Below are 14932 nucleotides of genomic sequence, written 5' to 3'. Positions count from 1 at the left end.
GCTGCGCCGCACCAACACCCCAGCACGCATCCAATCCCCCGCCTCGGCACCTCCCTCGGGCCCCCGGGACCATCACTCCCCTAACCACGGAGGGGTCAACACCAAGCTGCGCAACACCGTCCCCGGGAGGCCTAATCAACGGCAGTGGTGGTATCCATCCATTCACCACAACCCGTGGGTGGCGTCACGAACTTAAATGCCCTACAAACCACCGCAGCTTCGGCCGTGGGACTCCCCACCGAAGTCCCCGCGTGTAGCGCCAACCACCCCCCCTTACGGAGCGACGTGACCCCCCTGGTCCGTAAAGAGCTCGAGCCACCCACCGTACGAGCACAGATCCGAGCGACTCGGCAGCCGGCCGAGCCCGCGGGGTGGTACATATGTGTTGGCTGGATTGCCGGTGTGGGATCCCGGGGGTGCAGCACTCACCGGGGAGTCGGGGCTCCGTGTGGGTGCTGGGAAAAGTGTCGGGCGTCGTCCTATCGGCCCGTAGTTCGGGCTGTTCAGTTAGCTAAGCCGTTGGTCGCAGGTTCTTTAGCGCGTGCGGTGTGGTGACGGTTGTCACTGTAATGACGTCATTTTGGAGCAAGACAGACAGACAGACAGAATAAGGCAATTATATATATATAGATAGATAGATACTGTTCCTGCTAGCAATGCTGCATCTACTGTAGCTTATCATTTCATAGAAGAGTGCTAATAAGTCATAGATTGACACTATTCAACAACCCAAATGCGTAATTAAAGGGCCACTCCCAGGGCCGGCGTCAGCACCCGGAAAACCCGGTCAAATCACTGTATGACGTCACTTCCTTGCATCTGATTGGCCGATGGTAGCCATTGGTATAACGCAGACAACTCCTCTGTGCGGCACCGCAAATGATTAAATTGTAGTAAAGTCCTGCCGGTGCTGGCACTTGGCATAGAGCTGCGATAGTCACGGGCCGCAACATGCAGGTACGTGCTCACGATTAGGACCCGCTGTGTCCTGAACGTGGCGGGTCCTGACCTGCGCCGCCACAAGGCTCCTCCTTAGAAGACCGCAGCTGCCCGTGCCCATTATCATGGTTTGGAGCACTGCGGTCTCTTAGCTGTGTTCTCCCTAGGGAGGGCATGAGACTCCACAGCATAAATTCACATGCTGCGGCCTCTGTAAGCCACACCGCAGGTCAGTTTTCACTGCGGGTCGTACATGCACAGTGAGTATGGGATTTCTAGAAATCCCGTGCGCACTGCGCTTGTACTGCACCGCAGCGTTTTGGACGCAGTTGACACACGCTGCATCCAAAACGCTGCAAACCCTGATTGTGTGCACACAGGGAACAGAGGAAAGATGAGACTTTTTTTTTTTGCGTATTACGAAAGCATGGCCACAATACTAAAATACTGCACAGATGAGCACACTATTAAAATACTACAAGGATGAGCACAATACTGCAGGACACAATACTACAAGGATGGGCACAATACTACAAGGATAGGCACAATACTACAAGGATGGGCACAATACTGCAGGAAACTACTACAAGGACAAGCACAATCCTACAAGGATGGGCACAATACAACAGGGCACAATCCTACAAGGATGGGCATGATACTGCAGGACACAATACTACAAGGATGGGCACAATACTACAAGGTTGGGCACAATACTACAAGGATCGGCACAATACTACTGGGCACAATACTGCAGGACACAATACTGCAGGGCACAATACCACAACGATGAGCACAATACTACTGGGCACAATACTACAAGGATGGGCATAATACTACAAGCATGGGCACAATACTACAGGGCACAATGCTACAAGGATGGGCACAATACTAGAAGGATGAGCACAATACTACAGGGCACACAGATGGGGACATTACTACAAGATGTTGGCTAAGATTACTATATGATGCTGCTAATTTTAAAGCAATATTATAAGAAGGTGATAAAATTCAAAATAAAGCATGAATTTTATTTTAATTTTTGCCATTAAAAATGCTTTTTATATATAAACTTAACTAAACAAAAAAGTGCAGGTTTGTTATAATAAACAAGCAAAAAATGTTCAAGAAAAGTGATCCAAAATGTATAGAAAGAAACCATGAAATCATTAAAAATGTCCTGCAAAGAACGTGGCCCCCTCAATTTATTTTTACTATATGCGGCCCATACACCCAGATGAGTTTGAGACCCCTGGTCTAAATGAAGGTATTTTCACACTCAAAACTCTATAGTGGATGGTACATAGGAAGCCTGAAAGTCAAAAGTTCACAACATTGTTACCCTTTTGCTTATCAGTGCACAATTGTAATGACCCACACACCTCTTCGCACTATATAATGGCACCCACATAGTATGATGGACCCCACACAAACCTTCACACTGTATAATTGCTTGTATACAGTAAAATAGCCCAGAAATAGCCCTCCATAAAGTATAAAGGCTTCCTCATAGCTCTCCAAATATTATAATGGCCCCACATAGTCCTCCATATAGCATAATGCACCCCCATAGTCCTCTATATAGTATAATGGGCCCCACAATGCCTTCTATATAGTATTATAATGCATCCCATGGTCCTTCATATAGTATAGTAGGTCTCACATTGCTTTCCATATAGTATAAATCACCCCCCATAGTCCTGTGTATAGTATAATGCGCCCCACACAGCCTTTCATATAGTATAAATCATCCCTCATCGTCCTACATAGAGTATAATTCATCCCTCATAGTCCTCCATATAGTATAATAGATCCCCCCATAGTTCTCCATATAGTGTAATGCACCCCATAGGTCTACATATAGTAACATGGACCTCATAGTCCTGCATATATTATAATGCATCCTTCATAGTCCTCCATATATTACAATGCACTCCATAGTCTTACATATAGTATAATTCACCCTGATAGTACTCCATATATTATAATGCCCTCCCATAGTCCTCCAAATTGTGTCATTCACCCCCATAGTCCTCTCCATATATTCTAATGCACGCCTATATTTCTTCATATATTATAATGCACCCATATAGTCCTCCAAATAGTATAATACATACCCCATAGTCATCCATATTGTATTATGGTCATTGGCCATCAATATACTCACTGATTTAAAGAAAAAAAAAAAAAGGGAAGAAAAAAACCTCTCCACTTTCCCCTGCTGTTCCAGTCTCTGCATTGGCTTGTGTTCTGCAGCTCTGCACATTTCGGCACAGTGGACATGCAGAAGTGACGTCATCGCACCCACTGCACTGAGATGTCAGATCTCAGATGCCGAGGGAGAATTATTTAGGCCTGTTTCATCATTGCTTTCACCTGTATTGGCATCCGCAATGCTAGTACAGTTGAAAGTGTGATTATGAGCAGGGGGGCCTGTGCTGGCGCTAATACCGGGCTCACCCCAAATCACGTGCCCCATAGCAGTCATGTGGTCTGCTGCCATTGGTGGTACACCACTGAAAATGTGTATGACTGTTCCAGTGATGCAATCATTGATCAGATGATCATTTATTCAACAGTTCTTCACCCATCAACATCTATCTAATCCTTATAGACAAATGATCTGAATATTTTCAGTTTTAAAGTTTATAAAAACATCTTTGAAGTTTACCTCTTAGTGACTAGGCCACATTTTTCAAATCTGACATGTGTCCCTTTATATGGCAATAACTCTGGAGTGCTTCAATATAGCCCAATGATTTTGAGACTTTGGGGGGGGGTCTTTAAATAATGGTTTATATGTTAGCAATAATCAAGCCTTCATTCTTCTGACACATTTTAAATGTAATTACAATACCATTATGTTTAAGACTCCCCGTGTTTATGTGGGTTTAAATAATGGCACCGTGATCAAAGCGTGGAAGAATATGTTGGTGTTAATATAAGCAACAGAAATAAATAACACATAGAATGAATTATACTGACATTAAACAATAATTTCATTACACATAATCCCAAAACAGAATTCTGATTTTAGCTTTACATTTATTATAATACATTGCCCTCCGAGTATATACAAACAAAAAGATTGCAATGGTACATGTATTATCTTTTATGTTTTTATGGGTATTGCATGTCATTAGTCATAAACATACCATTGGGCTTACAGATAACAATATATTTCGATCTCTAAATAGAATGTTTAAAATTATTTTGATACAAAAATCATGGCACATTTGGGATCAGTAATAAAAAGATATATTGTACAAATCGGCATTATGCACCATAAGTCAAGTATATATTTGAATGATGTCACATACGCAAAGATTTAATATACTGATCCATCTTTGCAAGTTAAAAATTACATTTCTTTTTTAAGTCTCACTTGGGAAAATAAGAATTTTCATCAAACATTTTTAAACTTTGGAAATTATTGCGTGAAGATATAAAACAGTCTAAACAGCGATTTAAATAGACATAGGCAAAATGTGTGTAGTGTAGATCTCTGCTGGATTGTCGTGGTGCAATCTACCGCTGGTGGGATAGATACAGTGTGTGCATTCAGTGCATAGGACAGGATCGTTGTTGGAAGGAATTCATGATGCTGTGTGCACAGTCTTTTTTAATTCCACTGGCATGAACAGTCCAGCGGCTCTTGAATGACATACATCACTTCAGTCCCGTTTCCTGAGCAGTAGAGTGGCACAGTCAGATTCTGTACTCCATTTTCCCGGCAACATTTACAGAATCTTATATGGCTATCAATGTTTACATTAAAGATTGTTGCTGACGGGCATTTTCCATCACAGGAAGCCACAGTGATCTGTTGAAAATGTGTAAATTGTTAAATTTCTGTATTTGCATATGAAGAAATATACATTTGATAGATTTATAAAGGTAGTGTAGTTTCATAAAAGCAGTTTAATACATTATTTTACTATACTCCTAGTGTAGTTTCAAAAAAACAGTTTAAGGCCCCTTTCACACGTCAGTGATTCTGGTACGTTTGTGCTTTTTTTTAAACGTACCAGAATCACTGACATACGCAGACCCATTATAATGAATGGGTCTGCTCACACCTCAGTGATTTTTCACTGCACGTGTCTCCGTGCGGCGTACCCGCATGTGCGTGATTGCCGCATGGAGACATGTCCATTTTTTTCTGGCATCACTGATGTCCCACGGACCACGCAGTGGTGTGGTCCGTGAAACACGTGCCAGAAAAAAACGTGCATTTAAAATAATAAACATTTTTACTCACCCGGCTTCAGCCGCGCTCTCTGCAGACCATTCTCCCTGCTGCTTCTAAGCCGGCTGATTACTGTCGCGCATATTAATGATGCACGACACAGCCGACCCGGAAGCAGCTGCTGCAGGGGTCAGCGCCGGCTGGATGCTGCACCGCGGGAGCGATCAGCACCATGGAGAGCGGGAGCGGGCACACGTGAGTTGATTTCTAAGTGCAATCACGGGCCACGGAGAACGGAGCCCGGATTGCACTTAGACAACCCACGTGTGCCGTGATTCACGGCACACGCAGGGACATGTGCGTGTTTTACACGCCAGTGAAAAACGTCTGTGTTTTTCACTGATGTGTGAAACGGGCCTAATACATTATTTTAGTAAACTCTTAGTATAGTTTCATAAAAGCAGTTTAATACATTATTTAGTATACTCCTAGTGTAGTTTCATAAAAGCAGTTTAATAAATTATTTTAGTATACTCTTAGTGTAGTTTCATAAAAGCAGTTTAATACATTATTTTACTATACTCCTAGTGTAGTTTCAAAAAAACAGTTTAATACATTATTTTAGTAAACTCTTAGTGTAGTTTCATAAAAGCAGTTTAATACATTATTTTAGTATACTCGTAGTGTAGTTTCAAAAAAAACAGTTTAATACATTATTTTAGTAAACTCTTAGTGTAGTTTCATAAAAGCAGTTTAATATATTATTTTAGTATACTCGTAGTGTAGTTTAAAAAAAAACAGTTTAATACATTATTTTAGTAAACTCTTAGTGTAGTTTCATAAAAGCAGTTTAATACATGATTTTAGTACACTCCTAGTGTAGTTTAAAAAAAAAACTGTTTAATACATTATTTTAGTAAACTCTTAGTGTAGTTTCATAAAAGCAGTTTAATACATTATTTTAGTATGCTCCTAGTGTAGTTTTATAAAAGCATGAAATCATGGACATATTGTTACATTTGTACACAGCTACAAATCTGGCACTGATTGGCCACAATTTTACTGCAACCACAGATCTGCCGCAGATTTATCTCTGTGTATGACAGGGCCTTTAGTTTAGTTTCAACAAAGCAGTTTAATACATTATTTTAGTATACTCCTAGTGTAGTTTCATAAAAGCAGTTTAATACATTATTTTAGTATACTCTTAGTGTAGTTTCATAAAAGCAGTTTAATACATTATTTTAGTATACTCTTAGTGTAGTTTCATAAAAGCTGTTTAATACATTATTTTAATATACTTCTAGTGTAGTTTCATAAAAGCAGTTTAATACATTATTTTAGTATACTCTTAGTGTAGTTTCATAAAAGTAGTTTAATACATTATTTTAGTATACTCTTAGTGTAGTTTCATAAAAGCAGTTTAATACATTATTTTAGTATACTCTTAGTGTAGTTTCATAAAAGCAGTTTAATACATTATTTTAGTATACTCTTAGTGTAGTTTCATAAAAGCAGTCTAATACATTATTTTAGTATACTCTTAGTGTAGTTTCATAAAAGCAGTTTAATACATTATTTTAATATACTTCTAGTGTAGTTTCATAAAAGCAGTTTAATACATTATTTTAGTATACTCCTAGTGTGGTTTCATAAAAGCAGTTTAATACATTATTTTAGTATACTCCTAGTGTAGTTTCATAAAAGCAGTTTAATACATTATGTTAGTATACTCCTAGTGTAGTGTCATAAAAGCAGTTTACATTATTTTATTAATCGTCTAGTGTACTGTAATTTCATAAAAGCAGTTTAATACATTATTTTAGTATACTCCTAGCTGTATTTATACTAACAGCTATCATTACATTTCTGCTTGCTATGGGCTTGTCAGGAGAGTATCATCAAGATAACTCCTCTGCCATGGACATCCTGTTATGTGACCCCTGGTAATAAGTACATAATTATAAAAGGAAGTTTACTAAAATGATTTTCCTGCATATACTGTATATGAAGTGGATCTGTCACTGGATTTACCAATATAACTGCATATATTATAAAATACTATACATCTTTTAAACCTGTTCAATGTAAGTATAGCTGCATAATCCTGTCTGAACGTTTCCCTGTATAATTATAAAATGAACATTTTATGAGTCCAGGTTGAGATGCACTCTTAAAATGCTAATTTTAATATACGAGTTCTAGAGCCATTCTAATATGGATTTTCAAAACAAGTTCATCAGTTTCATAAGGTCTGAAAGAGCTATTTAATGATGCAAGCAGCTTGTATTGTGAAATCTGGTGATTAATCCCCCTTATTATTGTGGTTTTGTTTAATTATTTTTATTGCATTTCATTATTGTACATACAAATTACAACTAAAGCTGTACTTTCCCATTATCACTACATCCCTGTTCTCCTTTACTAACTCCACTCTATATTAATATGACTGCAGTGGTTAAATCTAAATCGCATGACCGCTGTAGCCAATCACTTGGCTCAGCTGTGATGCTGTTATAAACAACTTTAGAGTATTTAGCTCAGTGATTGTCTGCAGTGGTCATCCTAAAGCCTTGATTAACATTATATAGCTGTCACCCGAACAATAGTTGGCTCTTATTTCATCTGCCAGCCATCTTGCCTGAATCTCTCATACAGAAGAGTGCTTGCTCAGACAAGTAATATCATGTCTACTCTATAAGACAGGGAATGTCACACATTCCTGGTGGCAGTTTATATCTTAGAGGAAAACAGGATCAGCAGTTCAAAATCAGACATACTGGATCCTTATCTCACATGATATCATCTGTTGGGGGCACCCATAGACATTAAACTGTTGGATAAACTCATCATTATCAGCGTGTTCAGTTAACATTTGTCTAATGTGTATAAGTGCCTAAAGAGGATCATCCAGATTGATGATTGATCCCCATGAAATGTTATCATTGTACCAATCACATACTGAAGCCTATATTAAAGAGGTTGTCCACTACTTTTACATTGATGGCCTATCCTTAGGATAAGTCATCAATGTCTGATTGGCTGGGGTCTGACACCACACACCCTTGCTGATCAGCTGTTGTTGTTGCTGGAAGCAGGTGGCATGAAATGCTCAGTTCTGGAGCTGCCCCGTCTACTGAGAGCGGCCGCGGCCAGGTACTGCACATCCGCCTCCCATTCAAATCAATACAGACGGATGTGCAGTACATGGATGCGGCCGCTATCAAAAGACGGAGCAGCTCCCCAACTGAGCATTTCTGGCTGCCTGCTGCCGCCGACACCGAGAACAACTGATCGGCAGTGGTGCAGGGTATCAGACTTTGGACGATCAGACACTGATGACCTATCCTAAGGATTAGCAATGAAGGCATATTGGCCTCTTTAATCTTTATCTAGACAAAGCAGTTCATCTATGTGGCGATCACCACGAATCAACATGTATGGTCTATCCTAAACTATAGGCCATCAATGTGTTTTCCGAAAACCCCTCTTGTTTTGTTGGAAACCCCCATTTGGTGAAACATACCCTGCAAACTATTTTTTTTTTTACTATCACTCTACAGCAGACACAAGATATATGCATTTTTAGCCATAGTTACATAGTTACATAGGTTGAAAAAAGACCTAGGTCCTTCTAGTTCAACCTTCCTCCACCAGTTCCACATTTTGTCTCTAAGTCACTTCTAACCAACAAAGTTATGTGTACTGAGGAAATCATCCAGCCCTTTTATAAAAGCTGTTATAGTGTCTGCCATTACTACCTCTTGGGGTAGGGCATTCCATAGTCTGACTGGTCTAACTGTAAAGAACCCTTTCCTATTTAGCTGTCGGAATCGCTTTTCTTCCACTCGCAGTGTATGCCCCCTAGTCCTTAGTACTGTCTTAGGAAGAAATAAGTCATGTGCCAGTCTTTATATTGACCATACATGTATTTATACATATAAATGAGATCTCCTCTGTGTCTGCTTGTATTTAATAATAAAAAAAATACTTCGAGATATGTTCTACTTACAGGGTACTGACTAAAACAGTCACTTTTTCGTATAGTGGTTCTGACTGATACTTTCTGACAGATCTTTTCTTCCTTTGAGCCTAAAAGACATTGAAAAACTAAAGATGAACTTTTTATACCTATTTATGATATAAATATGCATTTAATTCAGTATAGTTATGTTAAATTCATATAGCAGTGAAATAAAGATATACATTGATTGATCAAATCATGATAAAACACAAAACTCTGTCTTTAGACTTCAGTATTCATGCAATAGTGATCACTTGAACATTAACATTATTACTACATGTACAATGATGCATTCATCTAGCATGCAACATCAGGCAAGACATTCTTATGTTTAACATTTTTTAATACTTTATGTCAGATAAATATAATAGTTAACTATAATTTTCAGATAAAAAACAAGCATGACATTATTATAGATATCAGTTTACAATCATTTGGCTAAATCCTTTCCCATAATTTTAGCTTACATTTCTATTCACTAGATAAATATATACTTTTCAGAATATATCTCTTTAAAATACAGACCAGCCTTTTGATAGGAAACTAACAAGCAACTCTTATGAGTTTTTAAACTAGATCATAGATATTTGTTCTCTGGTTGGTAAAGACCCAAGTATATTACCAGGAATATGGGCATAATACCACGGTAGGTAGTGTAGCAGTTATTTGGGACCTAACAGCTAAAATTACCCATTTTCATAGATGTAAGGCGCAGTTAGATAACACTGTAGACTGAAGGAGTGCACAGAAAACGGAATAAAGTCCCATTTTAAGTATTCCTATGCCTCAAGTGGTTTTGGAGCGAAGAGAGGCCCCCATGGTTACTTGTTACCACTGATCCTAAAATGTATCTTTTTTTATTAATAGCTTAAAAAGAAATTTTTGAACAAGAATCAGGAACCAGTCACCATAAAAACATAGTCCAATATGCAGGTACCTTCGTTTAGAGCAGGGGGGATGAGCAGATTGATATATACTGTAGTCTTGTGAGAAAAGATTCAGTATACCTTGTGTTATATTAACTTAATCCTCTATTCTTTTTGGGATTTTTGGTCTAGTGAGTGGTCCTATGAGTGACTGACAGCTATTTTATTATTTTTGTATGAGTGTGCTTACAGAGATAGCTGTCAATCACTGATAGGACCGCCCACTGGACAGAAATCCTAGAAAGATCACAGGAATATATGATTAAAAAAAGAATACACTGAATCATTTGTCATAAAACTAAACATCAATCTGCTCAGCTCTCCCTGCTCTATTGCATAATATTTTCAGATTGCGCTGTTTTTTCATGGTGACAGGTTCCTTTTCAGCTAACTCCTTATTTTATGACAATCATGATGAGATTTTTAAAAACCGTTGTTTCTTGACCTACACCAACCCAAGGAAAATAAATAAAAGCAGTGACTTATCAGCTACAGTATTCATATAATCTGTTTGCATATAGGATATGTTTCAGGCAGTAACACAATATAAATTTGTTGTTGTATGATCAGGGATTTAAGTAAAATGATATTCCCAACCTGAGAAGTAAAGGCATATTATGAAGATGTGCCATCATTCTATGATCTGTGGGGTTCTGACTTCTTGAACCACCACTGAAACTGACAAAAAAGGGGTGCTAGTGTAGATCTGCTTCCCCTTAAAGGCAATCTGTTAGCAGGCTTTTGCTACCTAATCTGAGAGCTGCATGAGATGTAGGCAAAGAGATCTTGATTCCAATTATATATTACTAAGATTACTAGGTGCAACCGATTTTGCATGTAGCAATGCTTAAAAAGCTGCCCCCGCTCACATCAGGCTTTCAGTGTACATTTCTATAGATATAAACTGCTAATCACAGAAGGTGACCTAGTTAGACTTGAGCTCACATGCTCCTCAATCTGACTAATGAGAAAGCTACTGGAGCTTAATAACATTACAGGTAAAGAAAAACACTTTGTGATAAGAGACACATGGCTGAAATCTGTATGTTAACCCTTACAGCATGCTGTCTTGAGATTACATAGCAAAAACCTGCTGACAGATTCCCGTTTATTGCTTTTTTTCAAAGGAAATAGGTAGATTGGAGCGCTCTGCTGATCTGCAGGGAAAAATTTAGAAGGTTGCATAGCAGTAAAGTAGATCTATAACCATTTTATTCTCAGGATTGGTGTAGGTAATAAATAGGGATGATCGAATACCTTAAATATTCGGCTTCGCGAATATTTGCCGAATAGGTCGCCACTATTCCACTATTCGCGAATATTCGATGCGAAATGTAAGTCTATGGGAAACCCGAATAACAACTATTCGGAACTATTCGGGCTTCCCATAGACTTATATTGTGCATCGAATATTCGCATAGCGGCAACCTATTCGTCGGATATTCGCGAAGCCGCATATTTGAGGTATTCGATCATCCCTAGTAATAAACATCCGCACCATCAATCAATCGTACAGTGATAACATAGCAATATGCCATCATTTTGTAAGATTCATATAGGCAATAAAGGAACAGGTTGTTAAAAATGGGAATACACTTGAACTTTTTCAAAATGCTATGAGTGGAATTTCTAATTGTAGCTAGCCACTTTTTATAAATTGATCTTGCTTCTGACAGATTTCTAAATTTGTGAAACATTTTTAGCCTGTGTCACCCCATGTGCCACTGTAGCTATAGTATGAGTAGCATGGGGATTTATGAAAAAATCTGAAATGGTAGGCTCAGCTGACATTGATCTAATGTATATAACCAACTTAAGTTATGAAGCGATTTACAGGCTTATTTAGAGCATTACAGGGGGTAACACAACTTTAATGTATAGGTTTTCTGATATATTTTCACAGTGCCTAGGGCCACAGCATCAAATAATACAGCTGTGTTTTAGCCATTGTGTGGGAAATATAAGTATCACATGAACTGAGGCCTCATCCTTTTATAACAAATTCTTCACTGCCACCTGTTTAACAGAGGCTCATAGTTGGTGCTGTATAATGCATCTATAAATGTTACCATGTTGTTGACAGATACCCTATTTTCATTCTCCACTACCAACAATGTGATATCAGTGGGCATTTTCATACACAGAAGCCAATATCCAATATTGACAATGTAATTATAGAGTTTCAAAGACTTTTTTGAAGTTGCCAACAAAGCACTACTAAAGAGAATGATGTGACATTTACTGAATAAACACCTCCCATATGAATTCCAAACACCAAGTCAGTGCCACAGTCAGTGATTTCTGCTATTATGGCCTCCCTTATTAGTGTGGGTTGGACACTTCATACCCTCCAATGTCATATAGAGGTCAGAGTTTCTGCACAGTACAAAATACCTATCTCAATGAACCATGCAGTTAATTTATTGCTTTTTATTGACAGAAGGTCACAAAAGCATTAGAAGTAAAGTATACCAAAGAAAGGTTTTGGTACCATGTGAGTGAGTTTAAAAAAAGGATATTATAAAGCAAGCTTTTAAGACTACTTAAGTCTTTTCATCAGGTATGGTATAAAGAAGTATCTGAGGAAACACAAATATATACACAAAACGAGCAGAGATGCTGTAATAAATCAACATTTAAAATATAAAGTGAGCTCGGAGAGTGAATCCCTAATGGGGTTGCCCACTACTACGACAAAGCCTCTTCATTCCCCATGTTTGGCCCCAATAAAATAAACTAGTCTCCCGTTTTGACACCGTTCTATCAGTGCCAGCGCTCATGTTCCCAAGGCTCATGTGAGGTTTTGACATCATGCGAGCCCCACACCCATTCACCACCGGCATCCCTCTCCCCACCTTTGGCTGCATGAGTTAATCAATAGGACTTGAGATCTGTGGCTGGTCTCTCACTTCCTGTTATTTACTTATACTGTCTAAAGGTTGGGACAGTGAAGCCGGCGATGATTTGGAGCGGGGCTTGCATGACGTCGCAACCTCAAATAAGCTCTATGAATGACAGCGCTAGAACGGCGATGATATGAGAGGTGAGTATAACATTTTTTATTTTAATGGGCCAAACATGATGAATGATAGGGTGTTGTCCTAGTACTGGACAACCCCCTTAATTATCTTAGATAAGTTTTATTGTCCCCATATCAATATAACATCAGAGACCTGATGACTTCACTGTCTCTAGAGCAGATTCCTCAGATTTTGTAGGAAGTCATAAATCCTTGTGACAAATTTATTCCTGTGTGGAGGGTATCAAAGAGTGTCATAAATTGATGTCCCCAAACCCTTCAGTGTTTTTGTGATTTGAAGTTGCCTTTTAATATGGCAAGTTTCATATTTTTTAGATGTGCCTTTGACCACAGAAAAATGTTTAGCCACAGGTAGATTGGTTTTTGCAGATTGAGGATCTGTATCCTGTCTATGGTCATTACATGAGTGGAGGATATTATCCTCTTTTTGTTGCTATTTTTATATTTAGTGTAGGGACCTACAAGCATGAGGTCCCGTGACGAGGGTTGTGGGCTTACGTTTTATGGCCAAAAATACCAACAAAAACCTCATTTTTTTTTTTGTTTGTACAAGATACAGTCAGGCCCCTTTCTGTTGGGCCTTGCATTGTAGAGTGTCTGTCCGTGCATGATACACAGGTGGGGTACGGCTTGGCAGCCCGCCTGATCTAATAGTATGGGCGTCACCTAATAGGCTGCGGGTTTGTGACTGTGTTATCTGCATGTGTAAACAGCGCTCTATGCAAGCCACTAGCGTGCAGTATTATCATCTAGCCTTCGCCCCCTCCATTCCATGGAGGTGTGTGTGTGATTTGCTTCTCCTGCACCTGTGATGCTTCCACTTTAGTGGAGGTTTAGCTGTATCCTGGTAGAGCACTAGTTTTTGGCCTGGGCGATGTACACACTGCAGCCCAACTTGCTGTGAGTAACACTTAATTTTTGGAGGATATTATCCTCTTTTTGTTGCTATTTTCATTACATGAGTGCAGGTTTTACAGCTTTTTACATTGCAAGGTTAACTTCCTCTTGTATCAGAAGGCATTGAGCCTATGAGCACAATATTTTTTACATTTGGATGTTGTCTGTAGCATAGCAAGGGAGGGTCTTTAAATTTTAATTTTGGAAGGTCAACTTTGTGTAGGCTATGTTGAAGTTTTCTAGCAGTATTTCTCAGCATTTCAAGCTGTGGGCTGCAGGTAATGACCAGAGGCACACAATTATTTTCCACTTTTTCCTCATATTGAAGTAGTTGACTAGCTCATTAAAGCCACAAGGATCCTTAGAAGTCATCCGTGGAGGTGGGGTGTTAGTTGTGGTTTAAAAATGCCTTTTTAGATGGGTTAAGTGTTCATCTTTCTCTGTTGGGTTGGAACAGATACAATTATATCTGAAGACTTTTTAAGGTGGAAAATGAGGTAGGTTGGCTGGTCAACTGGTATCTGATATACCAATGTCTGGATTGAACCTTATTGAATTTTTATGGTTATCTAGAAAGTTGATTTCTGTATGTGTGAGGTCCAATGATAATTTCATGGTGGGATGAAATGTCTTTAATGTTCCATGTAATTTTACAAATACAGGTTCGGACAGTCTAGATTTTTAAGATGTCATCGATGTAACAGACATAGACCAAGGGTTTCATGCAGCAGGATGCTAAAAAGTAATTTTTCAGTTTAGCCATGAAAGGTTGGAATATTTGTGTGCCATTTCAACTCCCTCATATATTTTGGTGTTGAGTCATCACCCAGTTTGGTGTAGTACTGTATGTCTGTCAGCTGTCTGTGTGCTTCTTTAATGTAGTCTGTTGTATTCAGGAGGATATGCACCACTTTTATCCA

General features: G+C 38.8%; 1 protein-coding gene across 1 annotated transcript in view; it reads right to left on the bottom strand.

Moving 5' to 3' along the window:
• Positions 1-4023: 4023 nt before the first annotated feature.
• Positions 4024-14932, bottom strand: part of OTOGL (otogelin like) — a 315223-nt gene continuing 304314 nt past the window's right edge. Inside the window, exons 56-57 of the mRNA XM_075344757.1 lie at positions 9138-9217; positions 4024-4759 (exon numbers count right to left, since the gene is read on the bottom strand). Coding sequence (XP_075200872.1) covers positions 4559-4759; positions 9138-9217 — 281 coding nt within the window. The 3' untranslated portion in view covers positions 4024-4558. The remainder of the gene's footprint in view (positions 4760-9137; positions 9218-14932) is intronic.

The sequence above is a fragment of the Anomaloglossus baeobatrachus genome, chromosome 4 (assembly GCF_048569485.1).
Source record: "Anomaloglossus baeobatrachus isolate aAnoBae1 chromosome 4, aAnoBae1.hap1, whole genome shotgun sequence".
NCBI lineage: Eukaryota > Metazoa > Chordata > Amphibia > Anura > Aromobatidae > Anomaloglossus > Anomaloglossus baeobatrachus.
This window is presented reverse-complemented; position numbering and strand designations above follow the sequence as displayed.